At 37.3% G+C, this 15,255-nt stretch overlaps 1 protein-coding gene across 16 annotated transcripts in view; it reads right to left on the bottom strand.

Moving 5' to 3' along the window:
* dip2ca (disco-interacting protein 2 homolog Ca) overlaps positions 1–15,255 on the bottom strand; it is a 196,978-nt gene that overhangs the window by 56,668 nt on the left and 125,055 nt on the right. For all 16 annotated transcript variants that reach the window (XM_073940841.1, XM_073940843.1, XM_073940842.1 and 13 more), the window contains 6 exons: positions 13,001–13,135; positions 10,947–11,066; positions 9,223–9,420; positions 5,298–5,389; positions 4,577–4,687; positions 2,311–2,434 (listed from right to left, as the gene is read on the bottom strand). In XM_073940841.1, coding sequence (XP_073796942.1) covers positions 2,311–2,434; positions 4,577–4,687; positions 5,298–5,389; positions 9,223–9,420; positions 10,947–11,066; positions 13,001–13,135 — 780 coding nt within the window. The remainder of the gene's footprint in view (positions 1–2,310; positions 2,435–4,576; positions 4,688–5,297; positions 5,390–9,222; positions 9,421–10,946; positions 11,067–13,000; positions 13,136–15,255) is intronic.

Raw genomic sequence — 15,255 nt, 5'->3', positions numbered from 1 at the left:
ATTATGAAGCTAATTTCAGACTTATACAGGGGTAAATGCTAAGGATTGTTTCTAATGGCATGGTTGGGCTAATGAAAAAAGTTTTAACTTCCCTCATCAAAACAACTGTAATTTATTTATCAGTCCCTTCAGGATTAAACAGGACTTTTTTTATTTTTTGACCTGAAATCAGAAAAAAAATCTGTGGCATTATCTGCGTTGATTTGCTGTAATAAAAAATATATATATATTAATAATAACATTAATAATAATATTAATTTATATATATATATATATATATATATATATATATATATATATATATATATATATATATATATATATATATATATATATATATATATATATTTATTTATTCATTTATTTATTTATAATATATATAATATTTATTATCTTTTTATATTACTCCTAAACCTAGACATTGAGTTCTGTAACTTATAAAATAACACTTTTTAAAATGTTATTATTTCATATGTAACCAAATAACAATTAAACTCATTAACATATTTATAATGAAATAAATAAAAATAATAAAATAGAGTAAATTGATCGTAAATAGAAATACAAGATTCTGCGCAACAGTCATGAATCACATGTGCGCTGCAGATGCCGCTGATGTGAAAGCCGGCTCATTGCTTCTACTCATGCGCTGTGCACACACAATGCTATCTGCTCTGCTAGTGCATGCGCTGTGAAGGAGGTGTGACATCATGCTTGTATTATGTGATGTGCCCACAACAAGTCTTTATTTAACTAATTTAATTAATTCATTCATTTTCTAAATCCCTTTATAAATCTGGGATCGCCACAGCGGAATGAACTGCCAACTTATCCAGCATATTTTTTTTATGCAGAGGATGCCCTTTCAGCTGCAACTTATCTCTTGGAAACATCCATACACACTCATTCAAACATACAGACACTATGGACAATTTAGCCTACCCAATTCACCTGTACCGCATGTCTTTGAACTGTGGGGGAAACCGGAGCACCCAGAGGAAACCCACGCGATCGCAGGGAGAACATGCAAACTCCACACAGAAACGCCAACTGACCCAGCCGAGGCTCAAACCAGCGACCTTCTAGCTGTGAGGCGACAGCACTACCTACTGCACCACCGCCTCGCCTAACTAATTTCAATCACCTCAATTTCTTTTCAGGGTCTTTCAAAGTAATATTTGTAGTTAATTGTGATTTTGTATATCTACTCATATTTAACATGCGGTGTCTTCTTCGTCTGGTTAAATGCAGAGTTACAGACCAGCGTAAAGGTATATTCTGCCATCTAAGACATTGATGTGTGTAAAACGGTTTAGCGAGGGTTGTTTGCGTCCACATTACCTTTGTTTTTTTCTAAACTTCCCAGGTACTGCAGGTTGCAATGCCCCGAATTTTGCTTGCCAATCTTAAGCCAATTGTAATGGTTTGTTTGGTTTGATTTGGAATTTCCCCAACCAATCACAGAGCCTGGGGGACCAGAGTAAGAGCTCTGACTTGGCCCTCCCTGGTTCGTCCACATTGCCTTTGTTTTGGGTGAATCAGTGTCGTGATGACGTCCTAGAAAGCATCTAGAGAGTTTGCTTGATTTTGCTAAATATTCAATGATCACAAAATCGCAAAATTCTGGAGGGACTGAGTTATTTCTTAACCACATATATTAAATGTGTCAAAACAAGCAAAATGTAGTTAAAATATTTATAAGATAAAAAAAACTATCATAAACAAAATTTATGCACAACAGTCCGTCTAAAATACATGAAGAACCTTTAAACAAATGTAACTGTAAGCAAGATAATTACATCATATTGGTAAATAGGGTTTTATTGAGATGAATTATGAATGGACGGCCCGATTGGTTTACTTTACTTTTTTAAATTATGTAAGAAATTTTAAGTCCTAGCGGACATCCATCTTGTGGTAACTCCCCACCCCCATAGTAAAAATTACTATGGAAATCAATGGGTGTCATCAACCAGCATTCTTTAAAATATCTCCTTTTGTGTTCATCAGAAGAAAGAAGCTTAAATAGGTTTTGAACAAGCGAAGGGTGAGTAAATGATGGCCATGATTTCATTTTTGTGTGAACTGTCCCTTTAAGATGTCAAACCAAAACCAAGAGCAAACAGTAATGAATCTCAACTGACCGCTTTGATCAAATCCCTGTAAACATGTCAAATCCAACAGAGCGTAAATGAGCTATTCTTAGCCATATTAAAAGAATTAAAGTGGACTAGACCTCATGCTGAAAATCACAAGTCTGGCTACATGCCACTACACATCACTGCAGGAGTTTTGTATGAACAGACTGACCTTTGAACTGTGGTATTTCCCCGGTGGGTCCTTTTGGCAGGCCTTTGTGGCAGGCGTCACTGGTCAGAGCCACTGTAACCCCACAACTGCCCAGGAGAAAGCCGATCTGTTGACTTCCTGCATCCTAATGTACACACACACACAGAGAAATAGGCTAAAACCAGCTAACATCCATCATCAGTACAGCAGCAAAATACACTGCAGGGGAGATGACGGCCTACTTATTACAGACAGCACACTGAGAAATGATGTTTACTCATAATACTTTGCTGTGCATCAATATCTCTTTTATCTTTGATGGTGGGGTTTCAAAACCATCTCCACCTGTCAAAGATGCCTTTTTTACATACCAAAATAACAAACATTCCAAAAATACAAACGTACCATGGTACCAACTTGAGGGATGCTAGCTTTACTTCATTCATTCATTCACATCGAAATGACCCGACAACTTATTCAGCATATGTTTTACACAGTGGATGCCGTTCTAGCCGCAACCCAGCACTGGGAAACACCTATACACACTCACTCACACACATACACTGAGGTCAATTTTAGCATACCCAATTCACCTGTACCACATGTCTTTGGACTGTGGGGGAAACCTGAGAATCCGGAGGAAACACGGGGAGAAGATGCAAACTCCACATAGAAATGCCAACTGACCCAGCCGAGGCTCGAAGCAGTGACCTTCTTGCGGTGAGGTGAATGTGCTACCCATCGCACCACCGCGTCACCCAACATTACTTCTGTTATACTAATTTAAAATATTAATATCCCAGCAGGCACACAACGTCATAGGACGTTAATATTAGGTTAAATTTAGGTTATGATGTCAAGTGACCAAAATTCAATGTCTAGCCAGCGTCTAAGGACATCGTTGTTTTGATGTCCAATAATGATGTAAAATAAAGTTGGTATTTGTTTAATTTTAGGTTGTGTTGGAAAGTAACCAAAATCCAGAAATCCAGAAAAAGAAAAGCCCTCACCTGGTTTTACCATGATTTTACCACATTATCATCCTGTTATTTACTCGTTTATTTACATTTTTGGCTTCTGTTTACCTGCTTTTTGAAACTGTTCTGCACCGGACTCAAACCGCGTCAACATGGTCAACTCCTCTCTGCGCCTCAAGTCTGCCGTCCTACATGGCGAGCTACTGGACAAACTGGTAACAGCGAAAAAGCCGTCCATACTAAGGTAAGCGGTCAGCAGGTAAGCGTGAAAAGGAACGGCGTCATACCACCCCTTTGTACATTATTTGTGATCTCCAGAAATGTTTACAGGGCTATGTATTTAGAATGAGCTTATGTTGATTTATGTACTGCAATATACTATATAACAGTAATACTATTGTATGTATTGTATGCATGGTAATTTTTTAACACATGTACACTCATAATATCATGACAATCAACTAGATAACCTAAAATATTATTCAAATACCATAGCACATGGCTATGACAATAATTAATGCCATTGCATTGAAGTTCCTGTAGCTCTAACAGCAGAGCAAAGGCCATAGGTTTGATTCCCAGGGAAACAATGAACTTATAAAAATGCATAGTTTAAATTAAAATCAAGTTACACTTGATAAAAGTACCCACCAAAAGCATAGAGTACATCTAAATGTGAACATTCACCAAAGTACCACTATTTTTTCATGAGACACAGTCACAGCAGTATGCATACTGTAAGGCTTACACTATACATAAGCGAAAAATACAGGAAAAACACAGCTGCTTTTGGACTGGACAGAAGTTTATTGGTTTCCGAAGTGCACTGCACGCAGAGGAAGCCAGAGAGTGTTCTGCCAGTTTCCAGGTCCTTTCCTGGAATTTATTTGGACTGACGAGAGATCAGCGTGACTCTTGCCAAAGCAGCTCTCCTCCTTTACTTCCAACACTAAGATTCAACATACATATCCTCATCCTCGAGGGCTCTGTGCTGATGCATACAGCCTGACATTCTGATAAGATAACTCAAAAAATAGACAGCAGCTCGAAGAGGAAGACGCTGCAATATTTACAAAGCCAAGTTTCCAGAAGGCCTTTGTAGCATGTTGGCATTAAACATGAATAATAAATAAATATTAAGATTGTGCAGTGTAAAGACTGTGTTAGATTGGCACTCAATAGCATGAGCCCATGTCGAGCATTAAAAAACTGCAGGGGAGAACCGTGGGTAGGCACAACAACTTGTTAGGTGTCAAAAAAAAAATCAAGATTTGAACGTGACTTTCATTGAGGTATATTTAGAGTCTCACCTTTCGAGTAAGTGGCACTTCGATGGGTACGGGCACCACCTCCGCCAGCAGGCAGCCGTAAAATGCGACCATAAATGCGGCAGGATCGTTGTTGGGGAACACGAGAGCCACCTGCTCGTGGAGTGATAAGAGAGGAAAGGTGTCAGACTTATGCTAATCTGACAGGGACACGCTTTAAAACCGAGGCATGCGGCAGAAACAACGCTCTTTGATTAAAGGAATGTTTTGGGTTCAAACAAGTTATGCTCTGTGTTCAGCATCTGCAGCATGTGGAGGATTGCAACACACAATTATTCTAACTCAATGCTCTGTGAGTAAAAACATAGTGAGATTGAAGATACTGAATTTTACAATGGAAGTGAGGTGTTATGAAAGGTTTCGAAAGCAGGAACAGTTTTTTGGTCATTTAATTAGTTTTTGTATGCAAAAATGTTTGAGTTTTTAAGGTGTGAAGCTGTCTAAATCATCCTTTTAGCATAGCTCCTCTTTAATATTAAATAATGCTTTAACACTGTAGAATTTAAATTGCTTTTAGCACTCATTTTTGAGCACTCAAACCTTGATTCTCAGACTTCCGTTGCATATTGAACACACAATATTTGCAATACATTAAAAGCTTGCAGACCAGTTGTGGTGATTGATAGCAATTATATGTTATATTGTTTTGAACCTGCAACATTCCCTTAATAAAGTGCTTTTTGAGAGGTTGTGTCACACTCACCCGATCTCCCGGTCGGACCATGGGTTCCTGCTTGGTGCCCAGTTTGTGCAGGATGTTGTATGCTACTTTAATGCTCCGAGACCAAAGTTTACCTGTACAGAAAGAATGACATATTATACAATGATATTTATAAGGGCAGTTAACCAAACAATCCCTGAAGTTTCCTTTTGTGTGACTAGGGATATGGTCAATAAAAATAACTACAGTTTTGAGACCTTGGCAGGTTTAAGCCAGTTATAGATAAATAAATTAAACTAAAACCACCAGTAGGTGGCAACAAGTCCATTCATTCATTCATTTTCTTGTCGGCTTAGTCCCTTTATTAATCCGGGGTTGCCACAGCGGAATGAACCGCCAACTTATTCAGCAAGTTTTTACGCAGCGGATGCCCTTCCAGCCGCAACCCATCTCTTGGAAACATCCATACACACATTTACACACACACACTCACACACTACGGACAATAAAGCCTACCCAAATCACCTGTACTGCATGTCTTTGGACTGTGGGGAAAACCGGAGCACCCAGAGGAAACCCACGCAAAAGCAGGGAAAACATGCAAACTCCACACAGAAATGCCAACTGAGCCAAGGTTCGAACCAGCGACCTTCTTGCTGTAAGGCGACAGCACTACCTGCTGCGCCACTGCCTCGCCCCTACAACATGTCCAGGTCTTTATTATTAATTTTTTTTATCTTTCCTTAAGGACCCATGAAGAGCTTTGAAATGTGCATTTTCTATTCGATGTTTGATGTAATCTCAACTGAATAAATGATGAGAGGGTAGGATATATGTTCTCCTCCCTTTTAAAAGAACAGCCAATAGCATTTTGTTTCCATCACAGCTCTGCCACTGAGAGTGGTTAAGCTCAAGCGCTTTAAATGAAAAGCAATTAAGAAGCCTCTTGAAGGAGGCGGGGCATGTCAAATATTAGAAAGCATTTGGTTGGTCAAAATTTGAGGAGAAACTTAAGTATGGACTGACATGAAAAAAATGTTTTGATCCAATAAGGTGAAAGTGACAAACTACAAGCTTTGGGTGTTTATATTAGTTTAATATCTTCTAAACATGAAGTGTGTCACTGCTTTAAAGCACACTAGCTTATAGATACTGTTTATTTAAAACTAACAGACTGAAACTAACCTCTAAAAATGTTAATAAAGTGGTGTGTTAAATAAGTGAGCATCTTTATGAATACATTAATGAATCAATAAATCAAATAATTTCTTAAACTAGATTCATTCAGAGTCACAACACTAGTGTTGCCCTGATTCACAAAGGTTCTGTACCTGCTTTATATGGAACTATTTTGTTGGTGAATAAAACAAAAACAATGTCTGCATCCGAAAACGCGGAGAGCTGTGCTTGTGTATGAAGAAGCCTCAAAAAACTAATTTCAGACTGACTTCTGACAGCATAATTAATGACTTAATCATGTACAATTAAACAGAGAGATTTTTGGTGATAACTAAAGGGAAAATTTACTTGCTACAATACTAAATTCATACTGGAAATGCCATCAGAAGTGAAAAACGTAAATTTGCACAAAAAATGACACCCAAGAACTGTTTTGAGATGCAATGTTAATTTTTTTAGAGTAACTGTAAGTAATGGAGGCGACACGGTAACACAGTAGTTAGCACTGTCGTGTCACAGAACAAAGGTCGCTGGTTTGAGTCTTGGCTGGGCCAGATGGCAATTCTGTGTGGAGTTTGCATGTTCTCCTCATGTTTGCAAGGGTTTCCTCCAGGTGTTCTAGTTTCTCCCACAGTCTAAATTGCCCATAGTTTATGCGTGTGAATAAGAGTGTATGGATATTTCCCAGTACTGGGTCGTAGCTGGAAGGGCATCCACTGCGTAAAACATAAGCTGAATAAGTTGGCGAATCATTCCGCTGTGGCAACCCCCTGATGAATAAAGCGACTAAGCCGAAGGAAAGTGAATGAAAGATTTTTAAAAAATGGAAACTACAGAATTGTGGGATATAGAAGGCAGTGAAGAACAAGCTGCTTTCAAAATCTGATCAGACAACTGAACCCCCAGTGCCAGGAAGTGGTTGATGCCTTCCCACCTTGGAAAGTTGCTTTAAAGGCAGCATTTTAAAGCTTTTGGATGCACCCAATGTTTTTATAATTCTAACAGGCTCCATTCCTCAGTTAAAAAGTGTTTTTCTTAGTTTTTGGCTAAGTGATTGACATACTCTATAATGTCAGCACACACATCATTAAAACAACAATTACTAAAATATCATAGCCAATAAAAATTTCACACCTTTATTCAGAACATGTGTGATCTGAATAGAGCATGTAATGGTACTATTGCTAAACAAGAAAGAAGAAATTGAAGAGACTCCACACACTGAAGGGCAAGCAAAGGACAGGATGGCCCGAGACCAAATTTCAAGAAGGTGAAGCATCTGGATGAGTCACACTCAGTGCATTTAGGCACTTTATCTCCTCTGTCCTGCTCAATGTTTTTGACCTGCCATTATCAGGATTTAATTCGCGGCCATGAAACCCCAATGAAAGCTAAACAGCGCATGTGAGATAGCGATCTTGTTCGGCGTCTGCGTTCTGCTGAAAGTTAATTACTCTTTTGATTTGGGTGAGGTTTTTAACAAGCCAAGGAGGAGGGTGATATTCCCCGGTGGATTTTGGTATATGTCGCACAAACATGAGTCAACTACACAGTGCCCTAAAATAATACTGTTACCCTTGGTAAATATGAGCAAAGAAGGCTGTGAAAAAAGGTCTATGTTATTTAATCAATTACAAACAAAGTATATTTTTAAAATTTTGAAGCAAATTCCCATTGATATTAGATTTTTTTTTTTGGTACACCTAGCTGACAGGTAGCAGGAAATTGTTTAACTGCATTTTACATGGATGTAAATATGAGGTAAACACAGGACAAACCCACTCATTTACCACAATGGGTAAAACCAGAGCTGTGATTTGTAGGAATCAATTCAAAGGATGTTGAGGTTTACAAAACCTGAAGAGACTATAAGAAAATAGAAAATGACCATCAAGATATTAATTAATAGTTAACATAATTAAAGTTATGTTTTGAATTAGCTGAAGAGGACAAGGATGTGTGTGTGAGTGAGGAAATAATGATGTTCAGGTGGCTTGATGATCAGTTTCAATTTTCAGAAAAAAGAAATGAGGGAAAACCAATCAATTAAAGCACACACACACACACACACACACACACACACACACACACACACACACACACACTGCAAACCTTTCCTTACACTCTCACCCGTAATGTGCTGCTGCCAGGACTCTTATTGAGCTCAGAGGCTGAGACCTCACACATACAAAGACACAACACAACATGTTGTATGGACTACAATGATCTTCCTCTTATGACTGAGCATAAATAAACAAGTAGACAAAGACGCTGAGATCAACACAGGTGTATTGGTGCTTTCAGCAGCCCCTGAAATATTTGGAGATGTTCATCACACTATTAAATGCATCAAATTCTATCTGGCATAAACAAAAATAAATCATATTTATAATAAAATAGTAAAATCTCATTAAACATTTGTTCTGTTTGTATAATATAAATCCTATTTAGTAAAATAATAATAATAATAATAAAAAATAAATAAAATGAACAAAAAAATCAAATAAAATCAAATGAAATAGAATAAAATAAAATTTAAAAAATAAATTCTAAATAAATAAAATTAATTAAAAGCAAATGCAAAATTAAAAATAAAATATTCAATTAAAAAAAAATACTTGGGGTCTCAAGACAAATGCTACTTTCTGTGAGAAATAAGTTAACATTTATTTACTGTAAAATAATTATTCCAATAGAGAGTTAATGAGAAAGCAAAAACATTCTGTTCATTGTGTTAGTAAGCAGATGTTGGTCATAACATGGCTGTAGCTGAACGTAGCCAAGTTACCGTAAGTAAGGACGTAGAGGGGTTTGCCGTTGGTGTCCATCGTGGTCAGACAGGGGGCTTTGGGTGAAATCGTCCCCCAACGTTGAAGAGCAGCTTCAAGAGATGGTGGCCAATTAGTGACGACCCCCAGCGGCTCTCCTCGAATCGGGACCATCTGAGCCCCCTCTGGCCGCGGCTGGTTTGGGTCAGGTTGCTGGACTGAGTGAGCAAAAACATATGATCATTCAGAAGGCTAAAAAATATCCTCCATGTAGCTGGCTGTGCTGGTTCACTTTATGCAGTTGGTTTGATCCAATGGCATGTAGTTGGTAAGTGTACAATACATATCACCGTGGTAGTTTCAGCACTCAAATCTTTCTTGTTAGTCCTAAACTAACTGGACTAAAAATTAGTCAACGTTTATATTGAAGCCAGTTTGCTAAAAAGGCAGGCTGTGGAATGAGCCTTTTTTTTAATTTGGTATGTAATGGTGCAAATAAACTGATTCTACTAAAGAGTAATGCCCTGCCCACTTCTACTATACTGCCTATTTAGCTCTACCCTCTGTTCTTGCTGCAGTAGTTTAGTAAAGAAAGAGGCAAACACAGGTCTATACCAGGAAAAAAATGAATTTGTGTTATGTTAACTTATTAGTTTTTACAAATTTAATTGGATTGAACATAAAACTATTTTGTTGTCCCGTACAAAATCTCAATAACTGTGTTGTTTCAGCTCATTTAAATTAAGTAGTTTGAACAAACAGCAAACATCATTCTTTGAGTGTAAGACAAAATGATGATTCTGAAGAAAGCGGCAACAGCCTTCACATTCCTTCTGATCCCAACTATAGAAAATAGTGGATGAACTTTATTTTTAAAGAAGTTTCAGATCACGTCAAAAAAACTTCTACAATTTTGTTCTGTAGCTTTGCTTATTAAAAGGCACAAATCAATGCTGGATATTCATAAAGTAAGACTGAAAGTAAGACAATACTGGATCCGACTAGTGTTAATTCAGACAGCTTATTTTGATTTAGTTTTAGGTAGTCTTTTGACTGTAATTCCATTTTAGTTTTAGTCATATTTTAGTCTTCTGAATCATTTTAGTTTGCGTCTAGTTTTAGTGAACTAAATTTCATAAGATTTTAGTCAACTAAATCTACTCTAGCGAGAGACTATTCCATTTCGGTAAAGCAAAAGCACACACTCAGGTAAATAAAAAAGATCTCAGTATACCTTTGTGTAAATTTTGTGATGATTCCCTGGTATGCTGATGTCGCTTTAGTTTTGTTGTTTTTATCAGTTATTTCCTCCCCATATAGTTTACAGTCTTTTTGTCTTGACGTCTAATGTGAATCTTCCTTTTCTCTCAGCTGTTGTCATTTTATTATAGTTTAATCAGACTGACGCCCCCTATGGAAGAGGTAATCCCGCGTCTACTGTGGACCAGTTACTTTTCAAATGTCCGTGTGTTTGCATCATACATCACACACCAGGGTTAATTCTGATTGGATATTTTACAAAAAAAAAACTCCCTCAATCACATTCTCATTTCGTTATTAGTCAACGGAAATGTCAGTATACTTTTATTACAGTTGTCATTATCATCCCCATTAAGTGGTGACCAAATTAATTCATTTGATTTATTTTTTTTGTACAAAACAGGCATTGTTGACTGCAAGTGCTTGTTTATAAGAAAAGCTCCTAAAAACTATTTAAAACGGCAATGTGTAACTAAACACTCACCTTCTAGGAGCTCTTCAAAATCATCAACAAAAAACTCTCGAAGCGGAGGTCGTCTGGGCTGCTTTAATGTGTTTACAAGTTGCTGGATTTTAGCGGAAACACGACTGCTAACTGGGACTCCTGAGGAGCACAAAAACACACAAACAAACAAACAAACAAATCACTCATTTTCCTGAATGTAATTCTTTCTGGGTGTAGAGTCTGACCGTAAACAGACTAGTCAGATGGCTGTATGTGCGTATTGAAGATGTTTGAACTCGCTGCAGTTGTGTTTACTTCAGGATAAATGCCTCAATTTTCATCGTACCCCTAAAAAATCAATTTTACAAATGTTATTGATTAATGCCTCTGACAGACGCAGTCAAATGTGGTCTTCAAGGGTGTCCCCTTGAGATCAAATTAAAGCATAATAATATAAGAGCAGGATCAATGCCCTCAATCACAGCTTCATAGCAGAGGATCTGTCAGAGCAGGTATCACAAATCAGTGGTGCATCATCTCAACTCCATAAACCTGTAAATAGTTATAGGTACAGTGGGGGAAATAATTATTTTACACGTCATGTTTTTTTTCAAGGAATAATATTTATAAAGGAGCTCTTGACATAGAATTTTACCAAAATTTGGTAAAAACCTAAACAATAACATAAAATTAAAACAAAACAACATTTTTTAGGAAGAATCAGTTATGTGTAATAACAATGGAATGACACAAGGAGAAATTACTGAACTACTGAAATGTATTTAATACTATATATCAATGGCTTTTTTGGTGATGGCAGCCTAAAGACACCTCTCATTTGGAGAATGAAGTCACATGAATTGTTCAGATGGGATTATTTCACAGACTTCTGTGGGGCCTCACCTATCAAATCTGATCTTTATTCTGTATGTTCTATTGAATTCAAGTCATGTGATTAGGTGGGCCATTCTAGAGCTTTTCCTTTCTCAGAAAGCATTTGAGAGTTTCCTTGGCATTGTTTGGGATTATTGTCTTGCTGAAATGTCCACTCTGGTTTGATCTTCATCACCCTGATAATGTAGATGTTGGACTGAAGCAGCTAAAATTCATTTACAATGAGGAAGGGCAGAGGGCAGAGATTTCAGCTGCTGTCTGGGCTTTCACTGCTTTTCTACACCTCACTTTCTTCATGTGTTCAATATTTTTCCCCTGTGTAATTTTATTTTATTGCACATAGCTTTATTTGTAAACTAATTTATTTTGTTTTCTTCGCAACCAACATCTGGTGAAACTTTCAAGTCAACAGCACCTTTAAAAATATGTTTTTTACAAAAATAAGGTGACTTCCCCCACTCTATATGTATACGAATAGTATCTTACAAACACTGTATTAATTAAACAGCAACCACTATCCTTTTTAGTATTATCCATTCACTATTAGTGTTTGATACTGAATTACTCTTTCTTTTTTTAACATTCAATCTTTAGATTTAGTTTTAGTATTTTAGCACAGTTATTTTGGTCGATCCGATTTTTAATTGTAGTTAAATTGGCTTTTTCTCTAATTTTCATTCGCATTTGGGTATTTTAGTGTTTCTTAATTATTTTAGTTTTTTATTATTTAAACTTTTTAATTTTAGTTGTAGCCTTAGATTAAACATACTTATTTCAATTAAATGATCATTTTGCTTTCAGCTTTAATCTTTCTGCCAATTATGCATGTTCTATCTAGCATCTAATTTATATAGCTACAACAAATTCTCTACTGAAATACTAAATAAAAATCCTTTTAGCACAAAAATAACATTCTTTGATAAACACAGTGACTCACTAAATATCATACAACACTTTTACAAAGCTTACTCCTGGTTGCTGCAGATAGACTATATACAAGTCGCTCTGTATAAAACCATCTGCCAAAATAAATAAAGTTATAGGGTGGAAAAGTAATGTGAGATGGGTTTTTAAAATGATTGAGGAAAACGGCTCATGTAAATCTTTCAAAGCTCATTGTACTTTCTGAAATGAAAACGTCAATAATGTCTCTAAAACATCACTCTTTCTCTTCCACACATACGTTCTCGTGCCCTTACCGTCTCCGGTCTCCATGAGTTCGGCATTGCCATATTTGGGTGTTGTCCGGGGTACGGTGGACACCTGTGGCCTCTCCACCTGAACGGGATGTTCGGAGGTGTAGGTGGTGACATCCGGAGGGGCTGAGTGATTCTCTGGGGTTTGGGAAGATGAGGAGGAAGCAAAATACACTGTGAGAAACTCCAGTGTAAGCTGTTCTGGAGCACAGAAAACTGCTCCAGAAAACTGCAAGAAAGCCAAACTTGACCCAGATACAAACCATTTAAAACTGATTTGTTGCAGCTAATGATAACATTGGACAAGGTTTATCTTGGCTATTTGTTTATTTATTTATTGACATTTGATAGAGCAAATGACCACTTTGATCAGCCAATGGCCACCAACAAACCAGCGGATAACTAACTAGTAGCCTAACCAACTCGAAAGACCAATAAACCATCTGATAACTGATAGCAGCTATTGACCAACTTGGGCCAGTTTTAACCCTTGTGTACTATTCAAATTGACTACCGTTTTGTTATGTTTGTGGCTGTTTTTGCACCACTGACCCCCATTATAAAGACATTTTCGATTGAAAATCCATGACACCATATAATCATGTATTCTTGATTGTTGGTGTTTTTTCTCTCTTGGAAAGAGGTAAAATGTGTCATTTTTATTGTTGATTAACAGCTGGCAGCATTAAACCTTAGATAGGAGTTATATGTATAAATATCAACATATAACAGGCTTTACCAGACAATGACTAACTTGAAATTGAACCACCTCAAATTAGCTGTTAAAGTACACATGAAGTCAAAACTAACCATACTGATTTTGTTAGCTAACATTGCCAGTTTTGTGGTGAACAATTCATCTGTGCACATCATTAAAAAAAGGAAAATAGCTTGTCCTTGTGTAATCTTTAATTAAAATTTGAAAATGCACATCCTGTTTGTTGGATTAGGCATGGCTAACATACTTAACCACGCCCCTTCAACTGACAGCGCTATGACAACAAACAAAACAGTAAGTAGGAGGTTTCTGTTAGGTTTTAAGATCTCTCCCGAAACCCTTTTCTCTATCTTTCTAATTGAAAGGCCTACTTTACTACATCCAATCAGCTCACAGTAGAAAAAAGCCACGCCCACTATTTTCTCATTTAATACTTAATTTCTCCAGGAACTCACAACATGAAGAAAAAAATATGGTCGCAGCTTCATGCAGACTTTAATAGTGTTGCTGCTGCTGCTAACGAAAAATTCATTGACCAGTTTTAAACCATCTATAACTGGTTAACCATCTAATAAACATCTGGTGTTTCTCAACCATGTTCCTGGAGGACCACTTATACTGCATGTTTTGTATGTCTCCTTTGTCTGTCACACCCATTACAGGTCTTTCAGTCTCTACACATAAGCTAATGATCTGAATCAAGTGTGCTTGGTTAAGGAGACATTAATATTGTGCAGAGCTGGTGGTCCTCCAGGAACCTAAAAAACATGTAAACTCGATTTTCCAGCAGGATTGCAACCCTACCTGACTCTCACATAAACCCCTGACACACTTGGCACATTGTTTACGATTAAAAGGAAGAGGGTGGGAGGCAGACAGGAAGTGATTTTGAGGAAAACATGCACACGTCTCAGAGAGAGAGAGAGAGATGGAACGCAAGAGACACAGAAAGGAGGTTTTTCATCCTTGCTTTAATTACAGTCCCTCTTACTTCCACTCGTCGAGTCCGCTGGGCTTCTCTCTCACCGTTCCCTCTCCCTCTCCCATCATAAATTCTCAGCTGTCTGCGGCCTCTTTCTCATTCCCCTCAGCTCGTTGCTCAAATGTCTTTCTCATTCGCTGCCCTTGGCTGCCACGTATTACCATTATGATATTCCTAAAGAGTATGCACAGTCTAATGTCGAACAAATAAGCCTCGCTTGCCTTCTTTTCTTGTACGGTTTCAAAATGTAGACATCAGTGGGCGAGATTTGGTTAAAAGTGTCACAAGTTTCCTTGCATTATATCGCTCACTTCAACCAAGCAATTGGGAGTGAAATAACTGGCCTTGTGTAATTTCGACACAGGGAACGAGGAGAATGCCAATGAGGCAGCGCTATTCCTCCTTCACTATAAAACACCCAAAACACTCCTAACAAAAAACGTCTATTGTGATCAAGGACAACACAGGCGTGAGGCTTTTTGCTGCTTAGCTCTATTTGGTTTTCAATATAAACAAACACTCTTTAGGTTTTATCTGACTGATTTGATACATTAATAT

This window comes from Danio rerio, chromosome 24 (genome assembly GCF_049306965.1).
Source record: "Danio rerio strain Tuebingen ecotype United States chromosome 24, GRCz12tu, whole genome shotgun sequence".
Taxonomy (NCBI): domain Eukaryota; kingdom Metazoa; phylum Chordata; class Actinopteri; order Cypriniformes; family Danionidae; genus Danio; species Danio rerio.
This window is presented reverse-complemented; position numbering and strand designations above follow the sequence as displayed.